The sequence below is a fragment of the Ascaphus truei genome, chromosome 7 (assembly GCF_040206685.1).
Source record: "Ascaphus truei isolate aAscTru1 chromosome 7, aAscTru1.hap1, whole genome shotgun sequence".
NCBI classification, from domain to species: Eukaryota; Metazoa; Chordata; class Amphibia; order Anura; family Ascaphidae; genus Ascaphus; species Ascaphus truei.
In genome coordinates, this window is record NC_134489.1 from 17,583,322 (window position 1) to 17,602,663 (window position 19,342).

A 19,342-nucleotide genomic window follows, 5' to 3' on the forward strand; every position below is an offset into this window, starting at 1 on the left:
TTAATATACTTTATGTGTTATGCTTGAGTTATGTTTCAGCTGCACAGTGACAGGAGAATTGCCATGTGGATGTCCTTCATTGACAAGCTTCTCCATAGCAGTGAAAAGATACTGTAGGGCTATTGTGCACTCACCAAAAGGAGTTACAAAAGTGGGCTCGAGAGGCTTGAGTGGGGGTGGACAGCTCCAGTCTTCCAGAGCCACCAACTGGTCAGTTTTTCAGGATATCCCTGCTTCAGCATAGGTGGCTCAATCAGTGGCCACTGATTGAGTCCGCCTGTGCTGATGCAGGGATATCCTGGAAAACTGACCTGTTGGTGGCCCTGGGGAACTGGAGTTGGCCACCCCTGGGCTAGAGCATATCAAATGCTGAGGTTCTTAGATATCCCCCTTCAGGATCTACAATTGTTAGGTGCATCAAAACATCGATTAGGAACAAGCACTCAAAAAAAGAAGAAAAATGTAAACTCGCACATTGTCTGCAAGCTAAATCGACGTATTCACAAAAATAGAATTTCAGGCACATGGGGCTATTGCATTCCGCTCCACCCACACAACGCGTTTCGCGTCCAAGTGTTCCTTCATCTGGTGGGTGACACTGAAATGTGCCTGAAATTCTATTTCTGTGAATAAATCGACTTTCTAGCAGACAGTATGCGAGTTTACATTTTTCTTCTTTTCTTCGCGAACTATACTCATCCCAGAGTCCTTTGGGCCTGCATTACGTCTCATGCAGTTTTTAATTCAGGGCGATTTATTCTACTTCGCAAATTACAAATATTGTTTCACCATTTACCGCACTCATTGCCGACTGAATAATTTCCAGAGAGCGGGTCTGATGGGGTTAAATAATTCCCCCAGAGATCCACTTATCATTATACAGCAGGGCTTTCCTTTCAGGAAAATAAATGGGCAAACCTGTCTAATGACTCGCTTTCAAGACTCGTTGTAGGGAGTTTGAAGTGACAGCAGTCATTGTGCAGTATGTTTGATTTTAATTCCCTCAGTGACTTACTGCATGTCTACCAAGGGCAGATATCCCTGTGGGAGGATTCTGGGCTATTACATCATTGAGGTCATCTGCTACTGCACATGCTAACCCATTCACTGCCAGATCAGCCTGCCATGCATTGCATGCATTACGGGTCCCTCTAGAAAACAGAATCTCTGTAAAAAACTGTCAATTAGAGTACATAAAATAAGATGAATGTGTGAATGTGCTCTAAGGTGTTTTCTATCATCTTTGTTGTACGGTGAAAGTTTTATGTCCCATTTTTAATCACCGTACAGTAACTTACTTTATGTACCTGATATCTTTGTAGTAATAAGTCGGTGCGGACTAGAGATGTCCAGCGAGGGTTGGAGGGGAAAGGGACACAGAGGGAGAGACAGAGGGAGAGACAGAGGGAGAGACAGAGGGAGAGACAGAGGGAGAGACAGAGGGAGAGACAGAGGGAGAGACAGAGGGAGAGACAGAGGGAGAGACAGAGGAAGAGACAGAGGAAGAGACAGAGGAAGAAACCTAAACTCAAACACAGAAAAGCAGAGCATTGCGCTATGCAAAGGATTAGCATTAAACATCCAATTTTACTAGATCCTGGCAGTGAGAGGGGTTTGTATTCTGCGTTCTCCTTTCTCCATGTGTCACTTTTCCAGCTGTTTCCCATGCTTGCCAAGAGACTAGAATTCACGTCGCATCTTCCAGCCGTGAACAATAACAAAAACAAGAAACGAGGCCAATAAAACATGATAAATTAACAGGGAAGCAAAAGTTTGTTGCGAGTGTATTGGATTGAAGGACCTCTGTGGTTTTTCTCTTAGCAAGGATGGAAGAGCTGGAGCCCCCTGTGTAGCTGTCTCGGAACAAATGCACCAATGTTCAATCGGCTGAGCTACAAAAATTCAGACAGCTGCCGATGGGGGAAAAGAAAAAAAAAGGGACGAAAAAACATCTAAAAATCAATGGGATATTCAAGGATCCAAGTACTATAGCGCCGTGCTGATTATTGAGAAAACCACATGCTAACAACATCCTTGGGTTTTGCTCATGGAAAATCTGGTCTCAAAAGGTTTCGGATAAGCTTGCCAGCTTACTGGGACACACAGACCTGTACCATGTTAGAGGGGGCAGACTTTGCAGAGCTAACACATCAGGAGTGTGGGATAATTATATGAACACATCGGCGGGATGTGTGTCAGCGCAGGGAAATGGGTGTTTCGGTGCAATGTTTTGTTTTCTGTAGTTGAGGGTATCCTTTGAGCTGCTGTTAGTGGAGCAATCTGGCTGGGTCTCCAGTTGGGATAAATTGTTATATTTATCATATTGGTTGTTGTTATGAATAAAGCTGTGACCGTTTTTTTCTCCCAAGAAGTTGTGTGGTTATTGGGAATGGGAGAAGGGTCCAACTTGAGGTATGGTTATGTCTTGTGTTTTATGGCAGAAGACCTTTTAGTAAATAAGGTACTAAATGCGTCTCTTTGCCCTAATTTTGCTCCAAAATTGCATTGATACATCTAGAACGTAACCCTCCCCTCCCTCCAAACTCTTCTAATTGGAGAAAATAGAGTCTCGATGCTGCCAACATGACACCACAAAGTCATGATTATTCCCACCAGTGTTTTCTAATCCCAACATAAGTGCATTCCCCAACCCTAAGCTTATATGGAAAATGTAGACTTGAAAAACAGGACTAGAGCAGCATCCCATGATGACGTGGTTCTAGCGTAGCAACTCTCTCTTTTTTTTTTTAAATCAAATATTTTACCATCAAGTAATAAATTGAGAGTCATTTTGAAGTATGTCCTGGGCACGGTTATGATAATACATGGTTGCATTATCTCTAACCCAGAATAATAATGAATAGGACAGTCCTTATACAAAGTAATGGTTTGTCCATTGGAAGGGGTATTGGTGCTTTAGAGAAAGGCAGGCACTGCCCGACTGTGAGGTTATTTTAGCAGCTATTGTATCCTGCCCATTGCTCAATTAACCATATTGAAGAGCCCTTTATGCAAAGGCCATATTCAGTATATAACCAATAGCAAACATATATAGAAGAACTCAAAGCATAGATAAAACACTCATATTTCTTTCTTTTGCATGTGTACAAAATGATTTCAACCAATAAATACAATAGTGTGTGAAATATGATGGGAATGGCACTATTAAACTGTGTGTAACATATACCATTTTATAAATCTATTTTAGTTAGAGTTTTGCCTCTTTTTTTTTGTAATGCATCTCTTTTTATTTCCATTTACAATCAGATGCTCCGCGTCAGGCAGGTCTCATGTCAATTGCAAAATGTGGTGCATCAGAGAGGGTTATCGGCCGCGCCCCTCTCCGAACTATCCCTTCTATTCATCATTTTCTATTAAACGTATTACCCATGACTTTGACAAGCATTGTATGCAACTTGACATCAGGCAGCAGCTGGCAATGAGACACTCAGAATGTAGCTCCCTCAGCTTTGCTGTAATTAGCCCAAGATAATTACCCATCAAGTCATTATGTCTTTTGTAATGCTGAGAGTTCCACATTATAGGTTTTTGCATCTCACGTTTAAAGCCGTTTTCATGTGTGGGATTCCCTTCTCTAAGAATGAAGATGCTGTAATGTAGAGTTATACTGAGTAACTAAACACTTGTAAGTGTCTACAGCTTCTTCTACAATCTCTAATCTCATATTTTCACGTGGGACATTTTTGGGAGCCTAAGATAGCCACCAACAGTAAGCTGCAAGTGAACCATTCAATAACAGTGACCCAGGGGTTTTACATGACTGATTAGCTCACATACAGGAAGTTGCCCAGCAGCCATCTTGGAAACAAAATCCATCTTCTAATTTCTAAAGAACTGGGGGTTTTCCTAATGAAGGATTGCCCCAGTCCTACACTAGGTGGTCCTCCTCAAAATACTTGGTCGGTCAGTGGGGTCTTCTGCTTTAACAAACAGTTTAAGACTAGTAGATTCCCTGATCAGAGGTGATGGAGGTTAATACAGTAAAGAAATAGAACTTTTTTTTTTACAAGAGAACCCCAAATATATGAAACAAACAGTATTCAAGGCATCTGAGGCTTCCGAGGAATGGACAGATGGGACCGGCCAAGTAGAGACCCCAGTAGGAATATTGTGGCACACTCAATAATTACAGCTCATAATCATATCCTCTATCAAATTCCAAGGACCAACACCAGTGAGATGTGGTGGTTCCGGTCCAAAAACGGAATGATTTTTTTTAGTTATACAGCATTGAAGTTTGTCTTCAAAGTCCCATCAAGAAGGGGTTAAAATATTTGCAAAAACAATAAATGATTGTTGATTATAACAGGGATGATCAATTCCAGTCCTCAAGACCCCCCCCCCCACCCCCGCTCCCCCAAAAGGTCATGTTTTCAGGAGATCTCAGCTTCAGCACAGGTGGCTGAATCAGAGGCTCAGTCTTTGAGCTGAGCCACTGATTGAGCCACCTGTGCTGAAGCAGGGACTGATTGAGCCACCTGTGTTGAAGCAAGGATATACTGAAAACATGGCCTGGTGGGGGGGTATGGATCTTGAGGACTGGGGTTCAGCACCCCTGGATTAAGACATCTGAGAGCATTCCTATAGGAATTAAAAAAGATCGTTCTCGACATATAGGATTGTAGGACTTGGTAGAGAGAATCTTATTAGATACTATGGAATCTGCGGGACACTAAACCCTCATATTCTGCAAAGGTTATGCGAAACCTCATCATTACCATTAGATTATCATAGATCGCAGCTTACTGCATGGCTCTCAGTAACAAGCAGCAGTGACTCTTGCAAACAGTGTTTACTATCCTACAGTATGTGCTCTCAATACGTTCACAGACACTGTGTAATTATCTGTACTATAGGATTCTTTGAACACCCCTGTGACTAGCGTGTGTCTTTTAAGGCTAAAGCCATACCGCCCTCGCCCGCGCAGAGGCGCGCGAAGGCTGTGACGTCACCCGCGTGAAGTGGGTGCGTTTTGTGTCCATGTTGGACACGCCGTGGGGGGGCGTGCCTAGGGGCGCCACGGAGCTGGTTCGCCCTCAGTTTCAACTGATTTCTTGCGCAACGCGCGCCCCCTCCTGCTTGCACCCGCGCGGTCTATGTTCGCGATCAATGCCTTTAGGCAATGTGATCGCGCCCCACGCGGACGAGTCTGCGGCAGTATGGACCTGCCCTAAGGGGGAACTGCCTGCCATAAAATATGAACTTATTAGAGAACTGGGCTTTATAATACTACGCTGGGGAAAGGAACGGGTTCACACATTTTCAATCATGCTGCATGGCAGGTAAACAAACTAGGTGCAGAGAGGCTTTGAGGCAGTCAATTCTTCTCTTTCCCTTGTTTTAGGATAACAACCATCAGGTTTTTTTTTATTCGTTGTCATTTTTTAATGCTGCCACTGCCTATTTTTCATGGAAAAGATGTATTTGCTGCTTAGTTACAATGGATACTCTGTTTCAGGTATACTGCTCTCTGACCATGAACACGACTTATTTCCTGTACCAGTGGTTTCCAACCTTTGTTTTGGTCAAGGAACCCTATGTGAAATTCTGAGGAACCCCAACCCTCTCTCATAGCACGTCTGAGATCCGATGCATTGTAAGGAACCCCAACCCTCTCTAATAGCGTGACTGAGATCAGATGCATTGTAAGGAACCCCAACCCTCTCTAATAGCGCGTCTGATATCAAACGCATTGTAAGGGACCCCGACCCTCTCTAATAGCGCGTCTGAGATCAGATGCATTGTAAGGAACCCCAACCCTCTCTAATAGCACGTCTGAGATCCGATGCATTGTAAGGAACCCCAACCCTCTCTAATAGCGTGTCTGAGATCAGATGCATTGTAAGGAACCCCAACCCTCTCTAATAGCGCGTCTGATATCAAACGCATTGTAAGGGACCCCGACCCTCTCTAATAGCGCGTCTGAGATCATAAGCATTGTAAGGAACCCCAACCCTCTCTAATAGCGAGTCTGAGATCTGATGCATTGTAAGGAACCCCAACCCTCTCTAATAGCGCGTCTGAGATCAGATGTATTGTAATAAACCCCAACCCTTTCTAATAGCACGTCTGAGATCAGATGCATTGTAAGGAACCCCAACCCTCTCTAATAGCGTCTGAGATCAGATGCATTGTAAGGAACCCCAACCCTCTCCAATAGCACGTCTGAGATCAGATGTATTGTAATAAACCCCAACCCTCTCTAATAGCGTCTGAGATCAGATGCATTGTAAGGAACCCCAAAACTTTTCTAGTAGCGTCTGAGATCAGATGCATTGTAAATTCTTCTGTATTTGGTGCAATTTCCAACTTACCTGTAAAATGCATGGAACCCTTTAGGGATGCAGTGGAACACGAGGGTTCCTAGGAACCCCTATTGAAAAACACTGCCCTGCACAATCTTCTGCATCCAGGCACCAGCAAAGAGGCAGTAAGAGTTAGTAAAATAATTTGAGGGACAGAGAGGGCCGGACAGATACACATATACATCCTTGTACTTCCACATTTAAATGATATTACAGTAATGTATACTGCTTTGTGCCGCATCTGGTCACCCCAGCTGTTCCCTCTCAGGCAAGCGTTTGACATACGTTACTAGTGTCATCAGAACGTTAGCAAATGTTATAACCTATCAGGGATCACCCCCACCTCACATTATAACTCCAAGTCTGGTGCTTGTCTCCCTGTAATATGTATATACAGTATAACCCTGTATTGTACTGCATTTGAACATGGTACTGTCCATTTGTTCATGCTTGTAGAACGTTGAAACAAACTATACATTTTGGAAAGCTGTTTCTCTGATCGCTATGCATTTGGACCTCTTATGATATCGTAAGCACATTTTGTATAATGATTTCTGAGAGCAAGGAGCAGGTGTTTATCTGTTTGGATACAATTGGACGCCATTTTGAATCAAGATGGCGGACTGAACCTTTCAAAGCTGCACTGATTTTAACCAAAATTCGTCAGGATGGTAAGTACTGTAACTGGACTGAATTTAGAAAATCCACGTTTTGCACATTGGTCAACTTTAAGTTGAATGCTCCAGAGTGGGAACTAGGGAAAAAAATATATGTTTTTGCGCCTGATGGAAAAAACTAAAATATAGTTTACCCAACAGCATTACAATAAAAATACAAATTCATTAAGAAACTAAAAAAATGGAACGACCCATTTATAAATCTCAGTATTTTTTGGCGTCTTAGAATTCCTGAGCATGCCGGGTACGTTCGGCTAGTAGTATTAATAAAATAAGTAATCTGTAAAGGAAAAGGTAGGCTGGGGGCATTTAAACAAAAATAAAGAACAGGGAATTTTCACTTTGATTACTCTGCCGCGGAGACAGTTTTATATAGTGCTTAATCACTAGAGAATACAATCCCTTCTATTACAGGGGAGCGCAAAGTTTTAGTGCTGCGCCCCCGTTTCTCTCCCCCCTGCTCTCGCCCCTCCCCCCCCCGCGTGGCAGATTACGCTGCGGGGTCTTGTGACGCGTGTGATGTCACGTCACATGGCGCCGTGGCGTAATTTGACACTGCGTTGCCATGGCGACACAACACAGCCAGCCGAATCCCGCTAAGTAAACAGTTGCAGGGGCCTCAAGCGACCCCCCGGCATTTCATTTAAATGCCTGGGGGAAGAGCGCGGTACCTCTGTAACCGCCCGCGCGCCCCACTTTGCGCACCGCTGCTTTATAACATGCAACAATGTGCAAACACCTTTTTTTAAAGAGGCAATTCAAGCAGTTTAAAAAAAATAAACAAATCTTTTTTTGTTCTTTTAACATATGCAGCCTTTGATTACCTTTATTGAAAACTAATTACCTAAGCTGCCGATCGATTCATTCTCCCGTGATGGATCAGCTAAATCCTGCTTCCCAGGGTTCACTAAATGGCCGCCTTTCAGTTTCAAATCAATCCTTCAGTCAGTGTAACTCAGCAGCTACACATAAAAGTGGTCCCTGCTCAGTTCAATATAATGTACGTGCTGGAGGGGTGCTATCAGGGAAATGTAGCACGTACTATATGAGAACACGAGAGGAAAGAATCCCTGGTGATGCACTGTGTTCCCATAACTCAGCAGCTACAATGTGTTCTTATATTACAAAGGTAACATTATATATTGTTACGGTTTACAGCTCAATCTGCTGGGAACATTGGTAACAAATTATCACAAATGTTAGAAAGATCTTGCACTGCCGGGGAGGTGACCTGCTATAGAAATCAAAAGATGCTCAGTGTATTAAAACTCATTAAAAATGGCATTGAGTTGAATTTTAAAATAAAACACAGGTTGCAAGTATTATCTATTAGTACAGAACTGATTTATTTAGGGAGAGGGAGTGGCTCAGTGAGTAAGGACCCTGACTGCCACTGAGTTTGAAGCACTTGAACCTGGTTAAATTGCCGGTGTCGGCTCCTTGTTCCCCTGGCACCAAAAACATCGATTGTTAGATCCATGGGCCAGGGACCTGTGCCTGCAAAATGTCTCTGTAAAACGCTACATAGAACTAGCAGCGCTATACAAGGATTTTGCCTGCATTGCTCCTTTGAGAGGTATCAGTATTAATTACGCATATCATCTCTATAGAACAAGATGCCTGTTTTTACATTTGCTTTTAATACCTGTAACGGGTATTCCCCCACCCAATAGCATATAGTATGTGTGTGCACCCTACCTTCTTCCCCTAGCTGCTCCGGTCACCAACTGCCAAACGTGCTTCAAGCCCGCGAAATGTATCCAATCTTCCCTGCAGGGAGATGCTGTAGCCATATTGTCTCCCTGGGGTCACGTGGGGCGCTCCTAGGCTCATGGGAGATGTAGTCCCTGCTGTGAGCCCTCTGCTTATTGGCCGTGCCATTCGCGCGATCACTGCGCATGTGCGAGCACTCTAGGGACCGCCGCTATCTGCCGCACTGCGCATGCGCGAGGATCGCTATGGCGGCGCCCTGCCCCGCGAGCCGCCGGGACCTTCGCAACGCAACCGCGGCCCTAGCAACAGGCCGCGCGCGTCCCTAGCAACGGGCCCGCGTGTCCCCGGCAACCAGCCGCATCCCTAGGAGAGGCGCGCTATGCTCGCGCATGCCCCCGCACCTCCCAAAGAGCGGCTGCTGTGAGTACCCAGAGGGGGGGCGCACTGAAAGGGGGACCTCGCTACATCCTCCCCCTAGTAAAAACTCCAACGTCCTCACTTGGGACACAACTCCACCATGTACAGAAATTATATAATAAAAATGCAGTTCAAAAATATAACTTGGCACATTCGCATTGACTTTATACGATGTTGCATAATTCTGTGAGCATCACAATCACAGATTGGATTTTGCTCCGAGACCACTGATGAGCCTCATAATGGGGTGCCCCAATTTGATCATAGGTTACCCGATTTGGAGGGTACCTGACTCTTTGGCTCCTGCGGAGCTGTTCTTCTGCAACTCCCTCGGGGGAGTAAGAAACACAGTCCTGAGGCTCAGCCTCTTCCCTTGAGGGGAGCAATGTCTCTGAACAGTCTCTGTTTGGCACAAAGCATGGGCTCTGTGGATCCAAACCTGGCCTGTTGGTGCCACCTTAGTAGGCGTTGGCCTACAGGGCCCTTTACCCGTAGCTCCTCCGGGAGATGCCCCTTCTGTGGAGTAGTCCCTTTGAGAGGGTCCTTCCCTAGGGTCTTCAGGAGTTTCAGAGTGGGTTTCGTTATTGACAGTCTCTTGACCCATCTCTAATAAGTCGGACTCACCGTTGAGCGGTGTGGCCAGTATTTCCGTTTCCTCATCTCCCACTTGTGGAATGGGGAAGAGGTGGTTACGGTGCCATACCTTTACCCGGCCTTCAGTGTCTGTGATGCGATAGACCGGGAGGCCATGCATCTGAGATTCTATTTCATATACACTGTCTCTCCATCGGTCGGCCAATTTGTGTTTTCCCGGGACTCCCAGATTCCGAAGCAACACAGCGTCTCCAGGACGAAGCTCCCGATATTTGACCTTATGATCGTATCGCCTTTTATTGCCAGCGTTCAGCTTAGCTGTAGACTTCTCAGCCTGTTGATAGGCCTGCTGCAAACTTTCTTTAAGTCTTTGCACGTATTTGAAATGGGTAGCATTGTGTATCCCATCCGTCGAGACTCTATGACGTACATCCACTGGCAGTCTCGCCTCTCGCCCAAACATGAGGAAGTATGGGGAGAATCTAGTTGACTCGTGTCGGGTACAATTGTATGCATGCACCAGGGCCTCCACGTGTCGACTCCATTCAGTCTTCTGAGCACTCTGTAGAGTTCCGAGCATGTCCAGTAAGGTTCGATTAAATCGTTCTGGCAACGCATCTCCTTTGGGGTGGTACGGGGTCGTTCGTAATTTGGCGATGTTCAGCATTTTGAGCAGTTCTCGGATCAGAGTGCTCTCAAAATCCCGACCTTGGTCTGAGTGAAGGCGGTTTGGAAGACTGTAGTGCACGAAGTACTTCTCCCATAATATTTTTGCCACGGTGATGGCTTTCTGATCTTTCGTGGGGAAGGCCTGGGCATACCGAGTGTAATGATCCGTGATGACCAGCACGTTGCATATTCCCCGGCTATCAGGCTCAATACACAGAAAGTCCATACACACAAGGTCCATTGGGCCAGAACTCTTCAGATGGCCCATGGGTGCTGCTCTGGTAGGTAGGGTCTTGCGCTGTATACACCTAGTACAATGGTGACAGTGGCGTTCTACGGCCTCTCGCATCTTGGGCCAGAAAAAGCGGTCTCTGACCAACCCAAAGGTCTTCTCTACACCGAGATGTCCATGCTCATCATGTAGGGACTTCAACACCATGTATTGCAGGTTCTTGGGGAGGACTAGTTGTCGTCTATCCGGGTGGTTGTGGTATTGCACCACCCGATACAGTAAGCAGTTATCTATTTCGAATTTGTCCACTTCCCGCATGAGCGAGGCCACCAAGTCGCTGGGAGCATGCTTCAGAAGGCCTGGATTCTTCTTTTCAACGGCTTGTCTAATGATACTAATGACAGGATCTCGTATTTGGTAGTCTACCAGATCTTTCTACCGTAGCACTTTGTCATGAGTTATGTTCATCCCTTTTGGATCGCAGTAGGTGGCTGGGACAGCCTGCGACTGGCATCCTAAGGAATCCGCAACCCGTAATTCTGAGAAGGCCTCTTGATCATCGACGATGGCGGCAGTGCTACACATAGCTCGCACCCCGGGTCCTGGGAGTTCTTCCATTCCTCATCATCTTGAGTAGCACTTAGCCCTGGCCGTCGGGAGAGGGCGTCAGCCCCGACATTCAAAGGTCCCGGCTTATACTTCAGGGAAAATCGGTAATTGTTCAGGGCTGCCAGCCATCGGTGTCCTGCTGCATCCAATTTGGCCGAGGTATTGATGTACGTGAGGGGATTGTTATCCGTCCTTACCTCAAAGGTAACACCGTAAAGGTAATCGTGGAGCTTCTCGGTGATCGCCCACTTGAGAGCCAGGAACTCCAACTTGTGGACGGGGTATTTCTGTTCACTGGGTGTCAGACTGCGGCTGATGTAGGCTACAGGCCGAAGGCCCTCGGGGTGCTTCTGGTGCAGGATGGCACCCAGTCCATTGAGACTGGCATCCACATGCAGAAACTGCCTGTCCCTGAACAACACAACACTACTGGTGGCTCAGGGCTACCTGGGGCCTAGGGGGCTGCTGGCCTAGTGCAGGGAGTCACTGACTCCTGCACCCTACCTCCTTCCCCTAGCTGCTCCGGTCACCAACTGCCAAACGTGCTTCAAGCCCGCGAAATGTATCCAATCTCCCCTGCAGGGAGATGCTGTAGCCCTATTGTCTCCCTGGGGTCACGTGGGGCGCTCCTATACTCATGGGAGATGTAGTCCCTGCTGTGAGCCCTCTGCTTATTGGCCGTGCCATTCGCGCAATCACTGCGCATGCGCGAGCACTCTAGGGGCCGCCGCCGCTATCTGCCGCACTGCGCATGCGCGAGGATCGCTATGGCGGCGCCCTGCACCGCGAGCCGCCGGGACCTTCGCAACGCGACCGCGGCCCTAGCAACGGGCCGTGCGCGTCGCCGGCAACCGGCCGCATCCCTAGGAGAGGCGCGCTATGCTCCCGCACCTCCCAAAGAGCGGCTGCTGTGAGTACCCAGAGGGGGGGCGCACTGAAAGGGGGACCTGGCTACATCCCTCCAAAAAAGAATGGAAGTTAAGGCATCAGAATAAAAATATTGTCGTTACTGTAAAGAAAAACTCCTATATGAAGGCACTTTGAGTAAAGTTATGCAGCTAAAGCACCAAATACAACCACATTCCAACTAGAGACAGTCATATTTTTTTGCCACATTTTGTTGCAGTTTGGAAAAATCTTGCCACTAGTTTGTTTTAAAAACCTATCACAGCTTCACGTTGCACAGCCAGTATAACCAGCCTCACACTGACGGGACCCTAAAGGTCGAAACCGCTATCTGTGAGGGGGGTTACTGGCTCTGCACTTCTTTAACCCAGGCTGTGCTGAAAAGCTGTGTAATACGACAGGCATAAGCTTATAGGGGTTTCATGTTCAAATGGACATGAAGCAAAAGGTGACAGTGTGCGCATTTGCATGTCATTTCCCAGAATCCCTAGCTATAGTGGAAGCATTGTATGCCCAGGCCTCGGACAGTAGGCGCGTGCCGGAGCGCATGGCGTCATGCGCGCCTGTAAAAGAAGTGATCCGTGGCCTTTTGGGTTTTGCGCGACGGCGTGGCGTCACGTGAGCGGTTCGCCCTCATTGGCTGAACCCGTGACGTGACCCAGCTGTGGCGCAACAAAATAAAAAATGTTGTCTGCTACAAAATCGCCCGCGCCATCGCACTGTCGCGCGCTCTACGGCCTGCCTCAGAGGTATGGCCATTTGTTCGCGCCATGTATGGAGTATGGACGTGGCCTAAGAGATTATGTTGACAAGCAGGGCAGCAGACCTGTCTAAGACATGCGAATGTGCTCACAAGTGACATTTTTATTTGTTTAAAAAAATAATAATATTCGAAATATTAACAATGTATTAATAATGAAAAAAAAAAAGTAAAAACAAATCAAAGAATAGTGGAAAATTGGGGGATAAAAAGGAAAAAGAGTGAATATAGAAAATTGGGGGTAGGAAAAAACCCGCTAATCCAATTTCACCAACATTGCCCATCTCTCATCCTAACCCAGCTACATTTCTCTGTCTGGGGCTGCTGTAGTGTTACAGACCTTTCGACCCCCTCACCTGTGACCTTTCGACCCCCTCACCTGTGACCGTTCGTCCCCCTCACCTGTGTGATTGCTGGTCCCCGATGAGGCCTTTCTCTTGGTGTCCGAGATGTCCTTGTGAGAAGCCAGGAACAGAACCACTTCGCCCTTCTCATTCTTTATCGGAACAATGTCGAGGAGACACCAGAAGGAACCGCCTGCCGGGAAGAGACAAGAACGTGACCGGGAGGAAGCAGTGTGTGTCGCCTGTGAGCAAGAGAAGGGGGTTCGTGTCAAATACCCAATAAGTGTTTCTGGGGGCACAGTGCATCTTTGTGTGTGTGTAGGAAATGTAAGAAACAGGTTCATCGAGTATCTGATATTTGACGAGGATCTTTGGTCACAAGTGTTTCTACTTAATCAGGTTTGGAAAATAGTGACGTTCCTGATGCTGAATGTTGTACATTTCATTGTTAGATAGTGTTTGGGGTTCCGTGCTTTTAGATGTATTTATTTATAACAAGATTTATATAGCGCCCTTAAGCAAGGCGCTGTACATTAGTTAGGATTGCGGCCCGCCCGGACTCATTATGCAGCCAGTGGGGGTCCCGTGGCTGCTGCAGCGGTGGGGTCTGGCGGCGGGGGTGCGGTGATCTCCGTATTCTCCCGGAAAACTCTACTGTTTCCCCCTGCGGGTCCTCAAAAAAAATGGGCGTGCGGCGTCAGATGACGCAGTGTTGCAATGACAACGGGACGCCAAGTGATGTCGTGACATCACGCGGTGCCATTTTGCGTGACGTCACGGCATCCCATTGCCATGGCGACGCGGCGTCATTTGACACCACGCGGCCATTTTTTTCAGGACCTGCAGGGGAAACAGTAGAATTTTCAGGGAGAAGACAGAGATCGCCGAACCCCATAGCTGGTAAGAGTTGTGAGGGGGAGAGGAGGTAAAATTCGTGAGGGGGGGTGGGGGGGTGGGGCTAATTTTAACTAAAGTGTGGCCGAATCTGCTTTCCTTGCAGCAGTTTGACCCGTTTCACTTTATGCCAGGCCTGAGGCTTGCACAACTTATAGAGTCATTGTTAAGATTTGTTTTTGTGATGGGCAGGGGTGGGAACATTATGGTCAGGTTATGGGTTAGATGTGTTGAAAGCTTGCTTGGTTGGTGGGCCGGGATTGGGGTCAGGTCTCTGGATTTAGTCAGTGTGATGAGATGTGAGAATGCTTCTTTTTTGGTTCACAGATTTCTTTGTGGGGAAGAGAGTTCATGAAAAAAATGGCGGAAAATATCAACATTTTCACCAAATGTTTTTGTCGATTTCATTTTTTTTTTAAGAGGGGGGAACAAAACAAAGGTCGCGTGAAATTGGCCATATTGTCGTGCAATTTTTCTTGGCAAAGCTTTGCAAATTGTGTTGAGTTCAAGAACTGTAAAGAATTTGCACTTCCCTAGTAACGCCTTATTAACTCTCCCTATTGACCAGAGTTGGGGGGAATGTTCGTGTTGAATGGTGATATTGGTCGTTACGTGGAGAAAATGGCAAATTTCAAAGAAAATAACTAAATTCCTGTTTTTGACAGAATGATCAGATTTCTTCCTTCAGGTCGTGAATATTTTGACAGGATTTTTGCAAAGTTAACTTTTTTGCGAACATTCAAATTCAGACCTGGGACAAAAATGAACATTTAATACGGACACGGCCAAAATGGTAAAGCAAACACACACAGGGCAAAGTTACTCAATGGGGTCTATGTATAGACGTAGAGCAGCGATTCCCAACAGGGTGTTCGGAGACCCCTAGGGGTTCATAAGGTGTCTCCCCCCAAAAAAATGTAATGGCGGAACCCAGGCTGTATTCCTAGGTTCATGAGCCATTGTCCAGTCCTGGGCCCTGGGAAAGCTGTTGACTGCGCTGGTTGCAGGATGAAAATGGTTTTGCACCAAATTTGCCATCATACATAGACCCCAGAGTATTTTAAAATACTGACACAAAGATCTGTGGGGTGAAAATACCTGCATTAGGATCAATTTTAAAACAAACTGAGCAATGCAGAATGAAGTAATCCACAAAGTAGCTATAGGTTTCATGTCATGATCAGTAAATGTCAGCTCCTCTGTCCAGTCACTACAGCTCAAATTCCCTTCAATCTAGAAATTAGATTGTAAGCTCTTCGGGGGAGAATATAATAATAACCTTATTTCATATAGAGCTTTTCTCCCAATGGGACTCCAAGCCCGTCACAATGACAGTGTAGCGTGCAGTACGCAGCACACAGGGTTTCTACAGACACCGCCCCTGCCCAGTCTCGTTGTTACCAGTCGTCTTTACTCACGGAGCCACTCCTTCTCCTGTGTACAAGAAACAAAAGGGGGGGAACACGCTCTACCTACGGGGTGACCAGAGGTCTACGGACAAACAGGTGCACCAGGGCAAAATAATTGTAGGACAAAGAGGAAAGAGCACCGACAGAGCAAAGACACTTCCAAACGGATAAAGGCCCTATAACGTGCACTCAATGTCTGTGTATGGGAACGTATGCTTACTAGTGAAATGTCGCAAGGGTAATAAACAGATTAAAAAGCAGTTGTACTGGTCCTAAGTGTATTGCATAGTTGTTAAATTAAAATATCCATTTTAATTGATACGTTAGAATAAGATGGACCAGGCTAAGGGTACAGTGAAAACAATAAAACTATAATTAAACCCCCCACCCCTTTCCCCCCTCTGTGTGTAGCGGTATGTTTTCGAGGGACAGGGCCTGCGGGAATATGTGATCATCTATTATACCATATTTCTATCGCTGGCTTACCCACGCAGGGTCAGCATAGACTTGGTATATAGGGATCTGCATGTTCTCTCCCTCCCCCTGTGTGCAGGGGTATGTTATTGAGGGTCAGTTAAGGGCTCCCCCTCAGCCACCCCCCTTGCAGAGGTATGCCCTTGGAGGGATCCACCAGCTGGACCTGCACACAGTGAATGCCATCACACCGCGCCACCGGCCGACGCCACTATTTCCAGCTATCATCCTCTTTACCGGATTTCATGGTCCTTGCGCCGTCTAGCACATCATTATGTATATATGCATTTAGTACCGACCCTCCTCAAGGCTAGAGCCCACTCCCTATTGGGCCGCTTTACCCTCTACTAACAAGGGATAGTTTTTATGTGTGTTTTCTATCTAGTCACCCGCACCTTCCCTGATCAAAGGGGTAATACTACCTGAGGAAGGGACTGCTGAGATTCACACAGGTACTATGCATTTGACGTGTTTACTCTCGGACTGTAGGACTTAGGCTGCGGACATGGTGCCACAGCCCGCGCGGAGGCTGAGGGAAAGCGGGTGCTTTCCCTGGCCATAGTACTCGGGCCGTGGGGGGCGTTCCTAGTGACGTCACGGAGCTGGTTCGCCCTCATTGGGCGAACCGCTCACGTGACCGCCCTGTCGCGCTAAAATCAGTATATCTGATTTCTCGCGCATTGCGCTCCCCCTCCTGCCTCCGCGCAAACGCGCCCGCACGCCGCATGTACGCGGACACTGCCTTAAGGTGTCTGGACGCGTCCGCGCGGTCTGCCTTTGTAGGGACGCAGCCTTAGCACCCGCTGATGCTGTGGCGATTAGTGACTCTGCTCTATACCTGCTCCCATGGCCCATTCGCTGCCTAAGGCCGAGGCCCCGCTGCCTCCGTCAGCACGCACTGCGGCGGCGCATGGAGAGGCACTTCAGGCTGATTGTGGTCCATAGGGAGCATTTTTGCGTGCGGGGGGCATGGCCAAAACGGGTCGGGGGGTGGGCGGCCGTGTCTCTGCATCTCCCCGCCCCCCCCACCCGGTCTCTGCAGCTCCCCGCAAACTCAGAGACACCCCCCCCTCTCCCATGCGCCCCGTCTCCCATCAGCAAACACAGAGAAATGGGGAGCGCAGGATATGGGGAGCGGGGGTGGGGGGTCCCCGTGTCCTGTCCGTCTCCCGTGTCCCGTCCAAAAAACACACCACTCAGACCTCCAGACAGCTCCCCTCCTCATTGGCTCACTGCCACACCACGTGACGCGTTAGCGCTGCAAAACACTAGGAGCTTGCAGCTCCGGCAGGCTGACGCGTCACAGCACGGACGCGTCGGAAGGAGGCAGCAGGGACCAGCAGACTGGAGGTAAGGGTCTGGTGGCCCGCGCGCGCCGCCGACCGCAGCGGGGCTTCAGCCTAACCTATCAGTGGGAGTGTAGTATACACTAACACCACGACTGAAGTCAGTCCTGTCTTTTCGGGTCGCTGTACCCCCTAGCTAAGAACGCTAGTGTGACTATTTCTTATGGGCATTCACTGGTAGTGAACCACCAGCCAGTACTTGCTGGTTCTTATATGCCTACTGAAGATACCAGCACATTGTGCAATTATTTAATTATCGTTTTATTGTTCTCACTGTACCCTTAGCCTGGTCCATCTTATTTTAACATACCAATTAAAATGGATATTTTAACTTAACAACTATGCAATACACTCAGGACCAGTACAACTGCTTTTTAATCTGTGTATTAGCCATGCGACATTTCACTAGTAACCATACGTTCCCATACACAGACATTGCGTGCACGTTATTGGGATCCGTTTGGAAGTGTCTTTGCTCGCTCCTCGTCGCCCTGTGTACAAGTACAGTATTATTAGCAGAGAGCTGCACACACTATTTAAGATGTTTTTTCTCACTCCACTGTGGCTGCTACAGTCTTAATTCTAATTTATGACAAACAATACTTCATTCTGGTTCCATTTCCAGACATTAATTAAAAACAAAATGATACAACTTCAATATCCGTACCTGGGGATGAATTATTACCCGCCATTGTGCAAGTTACTACAAATGGAATGCTAATTTAGTGCGCTGGAGAGTCGGCTTTGTTTAAATGTGGATCTTGGATCTCCCGTGTGACAGAATTACAGTTTTAGCAGGCGGTTAATATTTGCACCGTGTCAGTTGTATAAATGTGCAGCAGCGGGGTTGGGTAATGTGCTGTCTCCCTCCAGGGAGTTAACATCGGAGGTTTGTGCGTAGGGGCGCAGTGCAACCTACTGAAAGATCAAGTGCTGCAGTGTAGAGCTATGCAGAGTATGACCACACACCCTCACCCGCTAATGCTTTTACTGTTTGAAGACTAGTTCAAGTTTCCAGTTCCCAGGCAGGGGAAGAAGAAGGGATCAATGCAAGGAAGCCTGTGCACCATTGTTGTACTTGGAATGACGAACAATGTTAAATAATCCTGTTAACCAAAGGGGCTAGCAACATAGGCCCATATTCACTAAAGTGTGCGATGCTGGAGCACGGCCGAACTCACATTCAAATGAATGGTAGTTAAGACGTGCTGAAGCGTAGCACCCTTTAGTGAATATGGGCCATATTGCTCTTCAATGTGTTGCTGGCCCTACTGGCAGCGAAGGAGTTAACCAAGTTCCTTAGGCCGCGTCCATAGTCCGTGCGACGTCGCGCGTTCCGCAAACAAAAGGCCGTACCTTAATGAGGACGGCCATAGAGCGTGCTTACGAGAGTGACGGGGTGGGCGATTTTTTGCGAGACAGTTTTTTTTTAATTTGGTCACGTGCGTCGTTCAGCCAATGAGGGTGAACCGTTTACATGACGTCACAGGCACGCCTCTGACACGCCCTCACCATGCCTCCTCATCGCGCAATCCTACAGGCCATGGATCGCTTCTCGTACAGGCACAAGCACGCGTGACGCCATGCGCGCCTGTACTATAACTGAAGCCTTAGGCCACGCTTATAGTGCCATTGACGGCGACACGACGGGTTATATTTCGCTGTGCGGCGGCGTCACAGGCTTCCTGGCATTTGATTGGTTCAGGGGCTGTCACGAGGCGACAGCCCTTGAAAAATCAAATATTGCCGGCTTCCAGTTTTCGCGCCGTCGCTCCGTCGCGCTTGCTATAAGCGCATGCGGCGGCGATGCATTTGTTTTCGGGCGCCGTCGCGTCACCGTCACTATAAGCGCGGCCTTATAGTTGATACAGTTTGTTAGCTTTAAAGATTTACGCTACTTTCACCTGGCTGTGATTCGTGGTGCAAGTGGGGGGGGGGGGGGGGGATAAATTACACGTAGGTGAGCAGGATT

General features: G+C 47.5%; 1 protein-coding gene across 1 annotated transcript in view; it reads right to left on the reverse strand.

Moving 5' to 3' along the window:
• The window catches only part of LOC142498758 (voltage-gated delayed rectifier potassium channel KCNH8-like), a 375,271-nt gene that overhangs the window by 140,013 nt on the left and 215,916 nt on the right, over positions 1-19,342 (reverse strand). Inside the window, exon 3 of the mRNA XM_075607124.1 lies at positions 13,306-13,440. Coding sequence (XP_075463239.1) covers positions 13,306-13,440 — 135 coding nt within the window. The remainder of the gene's footprint in view (positions 1-13,305; positions 13,441-19,342) is intronic.